Genomic DNA, 15,756 nt, shown 5'->3' with positions numbered 1-15,756 from the left:
GGAAAAACATAATTTAGTTGATCCTAGTGTGTACAGTTGTTTTACTAAGATAATGCAGAATTTTTCTTGCTAGTTAAAACTAACCAGTCAAGGTCTGTGAAGAATTGTTCTGGGATTTTGATGTGGATTGCATTGAATCTGTAGATTTCTTTTGGTAAGATTGTCATTTTTACTATGTTGATCCTACTTATCCAAAAGCACTGGAGATCTTTCCATTTTCTGGTATCTTCCTTAATTTCTCTCTTTAACAACTCAAAGTTCTTTTGCAGGTTTTCACCTGTTTGGTTAGTGTTACCCCAAGATATTTTATGTTGTTTGTGGCTGTAGTTAAGGATGAGGCTTCTCTGATTTCTTTCTTAGCCACTTTATTGTCTTTATATAGCAGGGCACTGTTTTTTTCTGGGTTTTTTTGGGGGGGTTGTTGTGGTTTTTTTTTTTAGTTAATCTTGTATCCTGCCACTTTGCTGAAGATGTTTATCAGATGTAGAAGTTCTCTGGTAGAATTATTTGGAACACTTATATAAACTATCATATCATCTGCAAATAGTGAAAGTTTTACTTCTTCCCTTCCAATTTGTATCCTGTTGATCTCCTTTTGTTCTTATTACTCTAGGAAAGACTTCAAGTACCATATTGAAGAGATTTGGAGACAGCGGACAGCCTTGTCTTGTTCCTGATTTTAGAGGAATCACATTGAGTTTTTCTCCATTTAGTTTGATATTGGCTGTTAGTTTGCTGTATATTGCCTTTATAATGTTTATTTATGTTACTGTTATCCCTGATCTCTCCAACACCATTATCATGAAGGGGTGTTGAATTTTTTCGAAGACATTTTCAGCATCTAGTGAGATGATCATGTGGTTTTTCTTTTCCAGTTTCTTGATATGGTAGATTACATTGATGGATTTTCCTACCATCCCTGTATCTCTGGGATGAAGCCTACTTGATAATGATAGATGATTTTTCTAATATGTTCTTGGATTCCATTTGCCAGTATTTTATTCAATGTTTCTGCATTGATGTTTATGAGGGAAATTGGTCTGTAGTTCCCTATCTTAGCTGTGTCTTTGTGTGGTTTGGGTGCCAAGGTAGTTGTAACCTCGTAAAAAGAGTTTGGCAATGTCCCTTTTGCTTCTATTATGTGGAACAATTGGAGGAGTCCTGGTTTAGCTCTTCTTTGAATTTCTGGTAGAATTCTGCACTAAAACCATCTGGCCCTAGGCTTTTTTTCCAGGGAAGACTTTTGATGACTGCTTCTATTTGTTAGGGGTTATAGCTGTTTTTAAATTGCTTATCTGTCCTTGATTTAATTTGGTAAGTGATAACGATCTAAAAAAATTGTCCATTTATTTTAAATTTTCCAATTTTGTGGAGTACAGTTTTTCAATCTTTACATGGAAAACCAAAAAAACCAAGGATAGCCAAAACAACCCTGAACAATAAAGGAACTTCTGGAGGAATCATCATCTCTCTACAGTAGAGCTATAGTAATGAAAACAGCTTAGTATTGGCACTAAAACAGACAAGTAGACCAATGGAATCAAATTGAAGACCCTGATATTAACCCACATACCTATGAACACCTGATATTTGTCCTAGAAGCTAAAACTGTAAAATGGAAAAAAATAAAGCATCTTCAACAAATGGTGCTGGCATAACTGGATACAGACATGTAGAAGATTCCAGCTAGATCCATATCTATCGCCATGCACAAAATTTAATTCCAAATAGGTCAAAGACCTCAACTTATATCCAGCTACACTGAACCTCAAAGAAGAGAAAGTGGCAGGTACCTTTGAATGAATTGGCACAGGAGACCACTTCCTGAACAGAACACCAGTAGCACAGACACTGAGATCAACAATTAATAAATCAGACCTCTAGAAACTGAGAAGCTTTTGTAAGGCAAAAGACACAGTCAACAAGACAAAACGGCAACCCACAGAATGGGAAGAGATCTTCAACAACACCACATCTGACAGAGAACTTATTTCCAAAATATACAAAGAACTCAAGAAGCTAGTCTCCAAAACACCAAACAATCCAATTAAAAAGTGGAGTACAGAACTAAATAGACAATTCTCAACAGAGGAATCTAAAGTCACTATAAGACACATAAGAAAGTGCTCAACATCCTTAGCCATCAGGGAAATGCAAATCAAAACAACTCTGAGGTATCATCTTACACCTGTAAGAATGGCTAAAATCAAAAATCCCAACGACAGTTTATGCTGGACAGGATGTAGAGAAAGGGGAACGCTCCTCCATTGCTGGTGGGAGTACAAACTTGGACAGCCACTGTGGAAATCAGTTTGGAGGTTTCTCCAGAAAATGGGAATCAGTCTACCTCATGAGGCAGCAGTTCCACTCTCAGGAATATACCCAAAGGATGCACATTCATACCACAAGGATATCTGTTCAACTATGTTCATAGCAGTATTATTTGTAATAGCCAGAAACTGGAAGCAACCTAGATGCCCCTCAAATGAAGAATGGCTAAAGAAAATGTGGTACATTTGCATAATGGAGTAGTATTCAGCGGGGAAAAACAATGGAATCTTGAAATTCACAGGCAAATGGATGGGACTAAAAGAAACCATCCTAAGTCAGGTAACCCAGTCACAGAAATACAAACATGGTATGTACTCACTCATATACAGATATTAGACACAGAGCAAAGAAAGGATTGCCGGACTACAATCTACACTTCCAGAGAAGCTAGGAAACCAGGAGGACCCTAAGAGACATACATGGTTCCACGGTGAAGGAGAAAGGGACAAGAGCTCCTGAACAAATTGGGTGGAGAGTGGGGAGGGAAGTAGGAGAAAGAGGAGGGGAGAAGAGGAAGGGTGAGAGTACATGAGGGAGCAGGAAGATTGAGTCTGCAGGGAGAATAAGGAGAGCAAGAAAAGAGATACCTTAATGGAGAGAGCCATTATAGGTTTAAAGAGAAATCTGGCACTAGGGAAATGTTCAGAGATCAAGGATGACCCCAACTAAGAATCTAAGCAATAGTGGAGAGGCTACCTTAAATGCCGTTCCCCTATAATGAGATTGGTGACTACCTTATATGCCATTCTAGAGCCTTCATCCAGTAGCTGATGGAAGCAGAAGCAGACACCCACAGCTAAGCACTGAGCCGAACTCCTGGAATCCAGTTGGAGAGAGGGAGGAATGATGAACAAAGGGGTCAAGACAAGACCAGAGAAACAGCTGACCTGATCAAGGGGGAGCTCATGGTCCCCAGACTGACAGCTGTGAAGCTAGAATTGGACAGAACCAAGCCTCTTGAATGTGGGTGTCTAGGAGCACTGGGCAGCCTATGGGACCTCTGGCAGTGGAACCCAGGATGTGTCCCTAGTGCACGAACAGACTTTGGGAGTCCATTTTCTATGGAGGAGTACTCTCTTAGCCTAGATATACGGGGGAGGGCCTAGACCCTGCCCCAAGTAACTTGACAAATTTTTATCATCCCTCATGGAAGGTTTCACCCTCCCTGGGGAGTGGATGGGGGCGGGATGAGGGGGTTGGTAGAGGTCATGGGAGAATGGGAGGGAGAGGGAACTGGGATTGGTATATAAAATAAGATTCTTTCTTATTTAAATAAAATTTAAAAAATTAATCAGTCAATAATTTAAAAAATATTGTCACTACTGTTTGTTGCTGTAGACTAAGTGAACCTCATGAAAAGGTTGGCTGGAATTTGTAACTTTGTGATTTCTAATGCATTTTCCATGGTGCCACAAATAGTCCAGCCCATTAGGGCTATGGGATATTAAAACTGGGTATTCAGAAATGACTATTGCATTCACTCCTGATGACTCATGAATATTCTGACTTGGTGCATGCTCAAGGAGCATGCTGCTTTTGCAGTATGAAATGTCCATGAGGTTTTTATATTCCACAGAGGTTATGTAGCCTTTTCTTCTATGAATAATAAGAGAAGCAGTTTCTTGTGAATTGTAACATTCCTTTTAGCTGTGGCAATGGTGGATCTTATTTTTCCTTAAGTCTATGTCAAGCTGTGTGTGAGTCAAGTTATCTTAGGGTGAACTGCACTGCTGTTTACGTGGTCATTTTGTGCTGGTGCTCAAATTGGTTTTTCGAGACAAAGTTTCTCTGTGTAGCTTTGTAGACCAAGCTGGCCTATAACTCACAGAGATCTGCCTGCCTCTGCCTTCTGAATACTGGGATTAAAGGCATGCACCACCATCCATGGGCTTCAAGGAAGGTTATAATTAAATGATCATGTTGGCATCTACATGACAGAGGCTGGTGGGTCATGTGACAGACATGAGTGGAATACGGGATTGTGATATACCTGTGTGGTTATCCTTGTTCTTATTTGTTGTTCTTGGTGGTGGTGGTGGTTATCTTTAAAAGACATAGACATTAACTGTGGTTTTTTTCTATCCTTAGTCATCTTTATTTTTTATTTTAATTAAAAAGAAAATTATTTAACATGTCAATCCCAAGTCCCTCTCCTTCCCCTCTTCTTCTGCCCCCCCAACTAACACCCTACCTATCCCATACCCTTTCTGCTCCCCAGGGAGGGTGAGGCCTTCCACAGGGGAGTCTTCAAATCTGTCATAGTCTTTGAGATAGGGCATAGGCTAACCCCTTGTGTCTAGGCTCAGGGAGTATCCCTCTATGTGGGATGGGCTCCAAAAGTCCATTCCTATGTTAGGGATAAGTACTGAGCCACTACAAGAGGCCCCATAGATTTCCAAGGTCTCCTCACTGACACCACATTCATGGTATCTAGATCGGTCCCATGCTGGTTTCCCAGTTATCAGTCTGGGGACCAAGAGCTCTCCCTTGTTCAGGTCAGCTGTTTCGTTGGGTTTCACCAGCCTGGTGTGGAGCCCTTTGCTCATCAGTCCTCCTTTTCAGCAATTGGATTTCAGTTCAGTTCAAGGTTTAGCTGTGGGTGTCTGCTTCTACTTCCACCAGCTGCTGGATGAAGGCTATACGATGGCATATGAATTAGTCATCAATCTCATTACAGAAGAGGGCATTTAAGGTAGCCTCTCCTCTGTTGCTTAGATTGTTACTTGGTGTCATGTTTGTAGCTCTCCAGACTTTTCCCTAGTGCCTGATTTCTCTTTAAACCTACAATGTCTCCCTGTATTATGGTACCTCTTATCTTCCTCTCTTCTGCTCTTCCCCCAACTCAACCTCCCTGCCCCATCATGTCTTCCTCACCCCTCCACTTCTCCCCTTCTCATTCTCCTAGCTCCCTCTCCCCTCCCCCATGCCTCCAATTTGCTCAGGAGATCTTGTCCCTTTCCTCTTCTACAGAGGACCATGTATGTCTCTCTTAGGGTCCTCCTTGTTTACTAGCTTCTCTGGCAATGTGTATTATAGACTGGTAATCTTTACTCTATGTCTAAAATCCACATATGAGTGAGTACATGCCATGTTTGTCTTTTTGTGACTGGGTTACCCCCCTCCAAATGGTTTCTTCTAGTTCCATCCATTTGCCTGAGAATTTCAAGATTCCATTGTTTTTTTTTTCCCACTGTGTAGTACTCCATTGTGTAAATGTACCACATTTTCTCTACCCATTCTTCAGTTGAGGGGCATCTAGGTTGTTTCCAGGTTCTGGCTATTACACATAATGCTTCAATGAACATCGTTGAACAGATGTCCTTGTTGTATGAATGTGCTTCTTTTGGGTATATGCCTAAGAGTGGAATTGCTGGATCTTGTGGTAGACTGATTCCCATTTTCCTGAGGAATCACCATATAGATTTCCAAAGTGGCTGTACGAGTTGGCATTCCCACTAGCAGTGGAGGAGGGTTCCCCTTTCTCCACATCTTCTCCAGCATAAACTGTTATTAGTGTTTTTGATTTTAGCCATTCTAACAGGTGCAAGATGGTATCTCAGAGTTGTTTTGATTTGCATTTCCCTGATGGCTAAGGATGTTGAACACTTTCTTATGTGTCTTTCAGCCATTTTAGATTCCTCTGTTGAGAATTGTCTATTTAGTTCTGTACCCCACTTTTAAATTGGATTAGTTGGTGTTTTGGAGACTAGCTTCTTGAGTTCTTTGTAAATTTTGGAGATCAGCCCTCTGTCAGATGTGGGGTTGATGAATATCTTTTTCCAATCCATGGGCTGTCATTTTGTCTTGCTGATTGTCTTTTGCCTTACAGAAGCTTTGCCGTTTCAGGAGATCCCATTTATTAATTATGGATCACAGTGTCTGTGCTACTGGTGTTATGTTCAGGAAGTGGTCTCCTGTACCAGTTCTTTCAAGGGTATTTTCTATTTCTCTTCTAATAAGTTCAGTGTGGCTGGGTTTATGTTGAGGTCTTTTATCCATTTGGACTTAAGTTTTGTGCATGGCGATAGACATGGATCTATCTGCAGTCTTCTACATGCCAGCATCCCGTTATGACAGCACCATTTGTTGAAGATGCTTTCTTTATTCCATTGTATCGCTTTAGCATCTTTGTCAAAAATCAGGTGTTCATAGATGTGCGGGTTAATATCATGGTTTTCAACTCTATCCCATTGGTCTGCCTATCTATTTTTTGTGCCAATATTTTTGTGCCAGTTTTTGGGACTATAACTCTATAATAGAGCTTGAAATCAGGGATGGTGATGCCTCCGGAAGTTATTTTATTGTACAGGGTTGTTTTGGCTATCTTGGGTCTTTTGTTTTTCCATAAAAGTTGAGAATTGTTTTTTCAAGGTCTGTGAAAAATTGTGCTGGGATTGCATTGAATCTGTAGATTGCTTTTGGCAAGTTTGCCATTTTTACTCTGTTCATCCTACCTATTCAAGAACATGGGAGATCCTTCCATTTTCTGGTATCTTCTTTAATTTCTTTCTTTAAAGACTCAAAATTCTTTGTTTTTGTTTTTTTTTTTTGAGGCCTATTTTCTTCAGTACCTTGTTGAGGTTCAGCAAATTTTTATTTAATCTTTTCATGGAAGATCCATTTATTTTTAATTTTGTGGAGGTTTAAAAGGCATCTCATGTGTTCAATAGTACTCCACTACTAAGCTGTGATGTAGCAAAATTGGTAACATAAGGATTTTAAAATGCTTAGAAGATAGTAAGTCTTACAAAGTGGAATTTAGCTGAGGGAGGACTGACTCTAAAACACCCAAAGATAGGTATTTGCTATCCAGGCCTGTTAGAAAATAGGATGGTAGGATACACATTTCTTTTTTATCATTTTTTATTTGAATTAGAAACAAGATTGAATTACATGACAATCCCAGTTCCCTTCTCCCTCCCTTCCTCTCCTATTACCCCCCCCCAACTAAAACCCTATCTATCACATATCCTTTCTTCTAATCTACACCTGACTCAAACTTTCTGCTATGATACAGGTCTTTCATGTTTTTGGTTAGCATTACCCTGAGGTATTTTATGTTGTTTGTGGCAATTGTAAAGGGTGATGATTCTCTGATTTCTTTCTCAGCACATTTATCATCCTTATATAGTAGGGCTCCTGATTTTTTTTTAGTTAATCTTGTATCCTGCCACTTTGCTGAAGGTGTTTATCAGCTGTAGGAGTTCCCTGGTAGAGTTTTTCGGTTCACTTATGTAGACTATCATATCATCTGCAAACAGTGAAAGCTTAACTTCTTCCAATCCAATTTGTATCCCCTTGATCTCCTTTTGTTGACTTATTGATCTAGCTAGAACTTCAAGACAATATTGAAGAGATATGGAAAGAGTGGACAGCCTTGTCTTGTTCCTGATCTTAGAGGAATGGATTTGAGTTTGATGTTGGCTGTTGACTTATTGTATATTGTTTTTATTATGATCAGGTATGTCCCTGTTACTCCTGATCTCTCCACGACCTGTATCATGAAGGCTTGTTAGATTTTGTCAAAGGCTTTTTCAGCATCTAGTGAGATGATCATGAGGTTTTTCTTCCTCATTTAGTTTATATGGTTTTGAATGTTAAACCAACCCTAAATCCCGTGGATGAAGCCTACTTGATCATAGTGGATGATTTTTCTAATATGTTATTGGATTCATTTTTGCCAGTATTTTATTGAGTATTTTTGCATCAATGTTCATGAGGGATATTGGTCTGTAGTTCTCTTTCTTAGTTGTGTCTTTGTGTGGCTTGGGTACCAAGGTAATTGTAGCCTCATAAAAAGAGTTTGGCAATGAACCTTCTGCTTCTATGGTGTAGAACAATTTGAAGAGTATTTGGTATTAGCTTTTCTTTGAATTTCTGGTAGAATTCTGCACTGAAGCCATCTGACACTGGGCTTTTTTGGGGGGGGGGAGTTGGGAGACTTCTGATTAATGTTTCTATTTCCTTAGGGGTTATAGGTCTGCTTAAGTTGCTTATCTGTTCTTGATTCAATTTTGGTAAATGATATCTGTCCAGAAAATTATCCATTTCCTTTAAATTTTTGAATTTTGTGGAGTACAGGTTTTCAAAGTATGACCTGAAGATTCTCTGGATTTCCTCAGTGTCTGTTGTTATGTCCCCCTTTTCATTTCTGATTTTGTTAATTTGCATGTTCTCTCTCCACCTTTCTGTTGGTTTGGATAAAGGTTTGTCTAACTTGTTGATTTTCTCAAAGAACCAACTTTTTGTTACATTGATTCTTTGAATTGTTTTCTTTGTTTCGACTTTATTCATTTCTACCCTCAGTTTGATTATTTCCTGGCGTCTACTCCTCCCTGATGAATTTGCTTCCATTTTTTTTCTAGAGCTTTCAGCTATGATGTCAACTCTCTGGTGTCACTATTCTCTAGTTTCTTCATGTGAGCACTTAGTGCTATGAACTTTCCTCTTAGTACTGCTTTCAAAGTGTCCCATAAGTTTGGGTATATTGTGTCTTCATTTTCACTGAATTCTAGGAAGTCTTTAATTTCTTTCTTTATTTCTTCCTTGACCCAGGAATGGTGCAATTGCGTGTTGTTCAATTTCCATGAGTTGGTAGGTTTTCTGCAATTTGTGTTGTTTTTGAATTCTAACTTTAAAGCATGGTGGTCTGATAAGACACAGGGGGTTATTCCAATTTTTTTGTAGCTGTTGAGATTTGCTGTGTTGCCAAGTATGTGGTCAATTTTAGAGAAGGTTCCATGTGATGCTGAAAAGAAGGTATATTCTTTTATGTTTGGATGGAAAGTTCTGTAGATGTCTGTTAATCCCAATTGGGTCATAACTTCCATTATTTCCTTGTCTCTTTGTTAAGTTTCTATCTGGTGGTCCTGTCCAGTGGTGAGAGTGGGATGTTGAAGTCTCCCACTATAACTGTGTGAGGTCTTATTTGTGATTTGAGTTTTAATAATGTTTCTTTTACAAATGTTGGTGTCTTTGTATTTGGGGCATAGATGTTTAGAATTGAGATTTCTTCCTGATGGATTTTTTCCTGTGATGAATATGAAATGACCGTCTTCATCTCTTTTGATTGATTTTAGTTTGAAGTCTAATTTGTTAGATACTAGGATAGCTGCCCCAGCTCTTGTCTTGGGTCCATTTGATTGGAATATCTTATACTCTGAGGTAATATCTGTCTTTGAATTGGAGGTGTGTTTCTTGTATGCAGCAGAAGTTTGGATCCTGTGTCTGTATCCACTCTGTTAGCCTGTGTCTTTTTATAGGCGAGTTAAGACCATTAATATTGTGGGAAATTAAGGAACATTGAGTGCTTATTCTTGTTTGTTTTTGATTTGTTGTTGGTAGTGGTATTGTATGTGGGTTTACCCTGATTTTTCTTTTGGGTTTTTGTAAAACGGGATCATGTATTGCCTATGTTTTTATGAGTGTAGTTAATTTCCTTAGGTTGGAGTTTTCCTTCCAGTACTTTCTGTAGGGCTGGATTAGTGGTTACATATTGTTAAAATCTGGTTTTGTCTTGGAATAGCTTGTTTTCTCCATTTATAGTGATTGAAAGCTTTTCTGGGTATAGTAGTCTGGGCTGGCATCCGTGTTCTTTTAGATTTTGTAGAATATCTATCCAGGTCCTTCTGGCTTTCAGAGTTTCCATGGAGAAATCTGGTGTAATTCTGATAGGTTTGCCTTTATATGTTACTTGGCCTTTTTCCTTTGCTGCTCATAATATTCTTTCTTTATTCTGTACGTTTGGTGTTTTAAATATTATGTGATGAGGGGACTTTCTTTTGTGGTCCACTCTATTTGGTGTTTTGTAGGCTTCTTGTACTTTCATTGGCATATCTTTCTTTAGGTTGGGAAAGTTTTCTTCTATGATTTTGTTGAATATGTTTTCTGCACCTTTGAGTTGGGTTTCTTCACCTTTTTCTATACCTATTATCCTTAGTTTTGGTCTTTTCAGTGTCCCATATTTCCTGGATATTTTGTGTTAAGGATTTGTTGGACTTAAGATTGTCTTTGCTTGATGAATTTATTACCTTTAGTTTATCTTCAGCATCTGAGATTCTGTCTTCCATCTCTTGTATTCTGTTGGTTATGCTGGCATCTGTGGTTCCTGACTGTTTACTCAGCTTTTTCACTTGCAGCATTCCCCCTCAGTTTGTATTTTCTTTATTGTCTCTATTTAAGTTTTAAGGTCCTGAACTGTTTCCTTCAGCTGTTTAATTGTATTTCCTTGGCTTTCCTTGATTTCTTGCATCTTTTGGTTTGTCTTTTTTTTTTTTTTTCCATTTCTCTGAAGGATTTTCTCATTTCCTCTCTTAGGGTGTTTTTAAGTTGTTTTTAAGGGTGCTCTCTTCTGCTTCATCTGTGTTGGGATGTTCAGGTCTTGCTGGTGTAGAGTCCCTAGACTCTGGTGGTATCATATTGGTTTTCCTGTTGTTGGAAGTATTCTTATATTGTTGTCTTCCCATCTCTTCTTCCAGTGGGTGCAGGTGGTGTGTCTTCCTTTCCTGGTGTGTACGGGTCCAAAGTTCTCTTCCTGGGTGGGTGCAATTGGCTCCAATACTCTGATGGGTCTCAAGGTGAGTGCCTGGGGATCTGAGGCACTGGCTCTCCAGGTGAGTGAGGGCGGGACTACCACACAGATGTCAGCAGACTCTGGGTTGCTTGGTCTTCAGGGGCCAAGCAGGACCCCAGGGCGAGAGTTCCCATAGTGGGCAGGCAGAAGTTGGGCCCAAGGCAGGGGCTGAAGCAGCTTACCTCTGCACTCTGCACTGAGTGGGGGTGGGAGTAGCCCAGCGATCTCAGTAGAGTCAGGGTCATTTGGTCCTCATGGGCCGATTCAATCTGCCTGCAGACCCCAGGGCAGGAGTTCCCAGAGTAACTGACTTTTCTTAAGACAGAAAGAACTGCTTTAGGGGTCTCTTAGCTTCAACTGGGGTTTGAAGTGGAGGGCTAGTAAAGACATGGGCCTGAAATGTTTAATTCACATTATTGTCTTTTCTTCCCTGATTTGACATTGTGCATTTTGAGACTTCAGGTATATTGTTTGTTGTCTCCAGTACACACAGAGCTGAGCAGCCTCAAGTAGCTGCTTGGGAAGACTGGGCTACATTTGTATTGTATATGTTTGCATGGAATGGCAGCTCCTCTGCACCTTAGCGATGATTCAATACAAGGCACATAGATGACCAGCATCTTCTGTCTTGTTTAATGGGCTTTTAGCACAAGGAGATTCAGCTGGCCCAGAAAGTTGTGGAAAGTCAGTTCTGCAGTGGCTAAATACAAGAGATATACAAGCAGGGATATATGCTTGGAGGGCAAGCAACAGACCAGAGACCCAGCAATCTCCTTGCATGGTTTGTTTTTGTGGTTTTGTCTAAAGTGAGCAATGCAGTTTACACCCGGACACCAGGAGAGAAAAGATGCAGATACAGAAATGGACAGGTTGCCTCTGCTCAGCACTGTTCATATTTTCCTTACACTATAGTGCCCTGCAGAGTTCTAAAGTACAGGTGATACTACATGCTTCACACATGCTATGAGCATCTTTGAATATTACTATCAATTATGTATTGGGTGTAATCCCATTATATGTTATTACTATTGCTTAGCCTACAATAAACACCATAGTCTTGAACTTCACTACCATATCTTCAGTCCTGCCTCTGTGTCCTTTGCTAGATGGAAAACTCATCATTAGGTCCTAAGCCCTTAAAGTAACTCACAATTTTTGGATCTTGCTTCCAAGGATGAACATAGACCAGCCACATATGTTCAGCCATTGTCCCTACAGCATGACCTGGCCATGAGAAGAAGCCTCAAGTTCTGACCCTGCTGCCTCCTTAGGCCCTCTCTAGGAGGTTGGTGATGCTTTCCTGCTGTGACAGGTACCAAAAACTTAAGCCAGCTTCCTCTGACCTAATCTGTTTAGCAGCCCCATGGAGCTTTCTCCATTCTAGAGTTCAGTGGAAAACAACTCTCAGGACATTTCTGTCCCCAAGATCCCAGCTAGGGGATAAGAAGAAGCCAGAAGCTGGGTTAACTTCCCACTCTTCTATGCCTCTTTTGTCCCTGTCCTACAATCTTTCTCCCTCCCTACTTTTACCGAGACAAAGACCAGGGCTTGCCTCTTTCTTCAATGGGAGAGAAAAAGAAATGGGAAATGACACACAGGGAGAAAAGTATAGATTGCTTTCTCAAGTATCATCCAGACAAAAGTAGAAAAAAGGATATCTGAGGCTTCCATTAAGAGGATCAGATCTCTTCAGAATGAGATGGTGTTACAGATGAGTGTATGAAAAACCTAAAGAGCAGTTTACCTGTCATGCTGGAACCACGCTAGCTTCCCTGATCCTAAAGAACAGTTTACCTGTCATGTTGGAACCACGCTGGCTTCCTAAGGAAGACAGGCTGGTTCAGCCAGAAAAACAATGGTGTATTCGGTAGGGAATTGCAGAGCTGGCACTGAAGAATTGCTTTGGATAAACCAATGCAATTATAGGTGGTTTATCACACACTCTACTTTATAACAGGATGCACTAAAGTAGACAAGGCACTTAAAATATCTGAGCTTTCGAAGGTACCACAGCCCTCTCTCTCTTCTCAGAAACATCATGGCCCTCTTTTATTTCTCCCTTTGATTTTCCCCTTTTTCATGTTTCAAAGCCTAAGAATATTATCAGATACTCAATTCTTATTGTACATATATATTTAGATCTAATATCTATTGTGGTTTGGTGGGCTAACTATGAATCCTGGTCCACGAATATATATTATGTATCCATGACTCACTTAAATTGTTGTTTTACACAATGTAAGGCTAATTCCACATTTATAAAATGGAAATAGTAAATATCTACTCCATAATTTTGTTTGTGTGGTCAAATGAAATGATGAAAGATGATTTATGCAATATTTGATTCTCTGTATTCCCTTCTTTCTTTTCTTTTTCTTTCTAAAAATAATCTTGTAGTGTGTCCATCACATGCCAAATACTTCCTTTTGGTCTAGGCTTTAAAGCTATATAGATGAATAAAGTAAGTACTCTTACTTCCTTTACTCAATATTGTCTAATGAAAAATGGGCATGAAGGAAGTTGCATTATAATGTAGTATATGCAAAGAAGACAGAATGTCATTATATCCCACATAAGAGAGATAACTATGATGTGTATGAAAGAGGACCAGAGTTGACTTCAGCAGGGTATTCCTAACCTGACTTCCATAGTAAGATGATGTGCTGTTGATAGACAAGAAATCAACAAACCACCAAACCTCTCAATGTGTAATTGTGAAAACAAAGGTATATTAGGCATACAAATATAGCTGGGCCATGCAACTTGAAATAGTAAATACCTAGAGATAAAAATTTTTCATTATAAAAAATTCAGACATAATTGTTATGGTGCTGAAAAATTACCAAAGGATTTAGTAATTTCTGGCTTCTTATTATAGTAGATATACTCAATGAAAGGGCCCCTGTGTCAGGAGTTGATTTGAGATTCAGACCAAAGGCAGAGAAATAAGCTAGTCTAATAGTTCAAGGGAGTAATGGCAAGGACTAAAAGCCAGCACAGTGACAGTAAAGGATGGAGAATAGAGGATAGAGTAATGCTCCGTGCTTGAGTGGGCTCTTGGGAATACTGACCTTAATATAGAAATTAAGGATGGTTGAAGTCAATCACTGAAGAATCCATAGGCAGGGACAAGTTTATGTGAGAAAAAAAGTTACTACGGAGCATGTGTAACTGAATGGGTGTGTGAAACACCCACATGTAGACATCATGGACAGACACCGTGATGATCAGTTTGAAGCTCAGAGAATCATGGTCAGTGATCTGGAAACATTTGTGGCTTACCAAGTACAGCTTGAGAGACAGCCACCAAATACACTCCTGGTTATTTTGAGTTCTCCCAATAATCTCATTTAGATAATTAAAGTATCTGATCATATATAATAGCTGAAATTTCAAATGGGCACTTAGGTCAAAGCTCCTGCCCTTTCACATTTAAGACATGCAAAAGATGGGACATGGGAGGAATGTTAAGGGATCTCTTATTTGGTCTCAGTGTAATCTGATATAGGAATTAATTGATTTTTCTGAGTGTTTCAAAGTGACTCTTCCCCTTGTGGACCCTTTATGGGTTCATTGGAGAACTGTTCATGAGCTAAACAACTTTATTTTCCTTGATGTCAGTGGTTTACAGGTTTTTTATGACTTCTCCTCACCCCTCTGTTAATCTACTAGGTTCATTTTAACAACACTAATCTAAGTTGTCCCATCCATTTCAAGCTCTTCTCAGATCTAGCACTTTAGTCTGAAGTGTAGTTGGCATCCACTCACTTGGCGCTTCAAATGAAATGAATGTAGAATGAACCCCGTTTTCATGTCCTATATTAAACATACAAGAGTAATCCTTTGGAGTTGAATAATTGAGATCATAAAGTCACCCCATGCTCCTCTCTACCAGCAAAAAAATGTTTGTAATGGAAGATAAGTCAAATAAGGACAGATAATTGTAGGAAGCTATCATTTGGAAAGTGAGAAAAGGCAGAAAAAACAATAATCATGGAGGTTTAGTACAACCATGATGGTAAACATCATAGAATTGACAAGGATGGCATTATGAAGAGGACATAATCAGAATATAAGTCACTATGAAGAGGTATGGGTAGGAACTGGTTAGTATTTAGGAAATAAATTTGTATTTAGCAATGAGGGTATTGTTTGATATGCAAATATGTTTAAATCTTGGAGGAACTGGCAAGGGGTTTGGAGAAGTTTTGAGGAAAATAACAAATACTCTTAGACTAAGGAGGTATGAGATCAAAGTGAAGTCACAGGCAAAGGAAGACAGACAAATGTTAATGAGAGCTGATCCAAAGAGTCAGGAAATTGAGTGGATGACTGATGGTGAATAGTGAAAGCTGAGTGTCTGCCCTTTGGGCACTTTCATAGCCTTATCATACTGTGTGGGAAGGAAGGGTATCAATAGCACAGTGATGAGGTCTGGACTGATTAGAAGAAGGACTGTCTCACTGTCCAAAAAAGGAGTGACACAGAAACATATATCTCAAAGTCTCTGCTTGTGGCACAGAAGTTGAAGGTGGCAGAAAGTTGGAAGAGATCACAGTGAATTGCTTGAATTTTCTCAGTGAAGTTGGGGATGGAGCTCTTGAGTGTGGTGAGTCATGGCCTGAGTCACTTATTCTAATCCACTCATTTAGAAACTAGAAAGGCTGAGCTGCATAGTGTGGTATTATGCCTAACATAGAGGTGTAGAAACAGTGATTCAGAAGCATCAAGTGACTTGCTTGAGGTCACCCAGGTGGCTAATGCTATAGTCTGTACTATATCAAGAATCTCCAGATTTATAGGAAATTGACATTTAGTAGTCCTAAGAGTTGTTTGTGTATCATCTTTATCAG

The 15,756-nt window shown here is 39.5% G+C and overlaps 1 protein-coding gene across 5 annotated transcripts in view; it reads left to right on the top strand.

Moving 5' to 3' along the window:
* Positions 1-15,756, top strand: part of Pde4b (phosphodiesterase 4B) — a 337,171-nt gene that overhangs the window by 103,711 nt on the left and 217,704 nt on the right. The window contains exon 1 of one of the 5 annotated variants that reach the window (XM_027402289.2): positions 12,077-12,215. The exons of the other annotated variants lie outside the window; for them this stretch is intronic. Within the exon in view, the coding sequence (XP_027258090.1) occupies positions 12,196-12,215 (20 nt within the window). The 5' untranslated portion in view covers positions 12,077-12,195. Of the gene's footprint in view, positions 1-12,076; positions 12,216-15,756 lie in introns of those variants that run through there. 5 annotated transcript variants of the gene reach the window in all.

The sequence above is a fragment of the Cricetulus griseus genome, chromosome 2 (genome assembly GCF_003668045.3).
Source record: "Cricetulus griseus strain 17A/GY chromosome 2, alternate assembly CriGri-PICRH-1.0, whole genome shotgun sequence".
Classification (NCBI taxonomy): Eukaryota; Metazoa; Chordata; class Mammalia; order Rodentia; family Cricetidae; genus Cricetulus; species Cricetulus griseus.
Note: the sequence above shows the minus strand (reverse complement) of the source record. Positions and strands in the feature narration are given on the sequence as shown.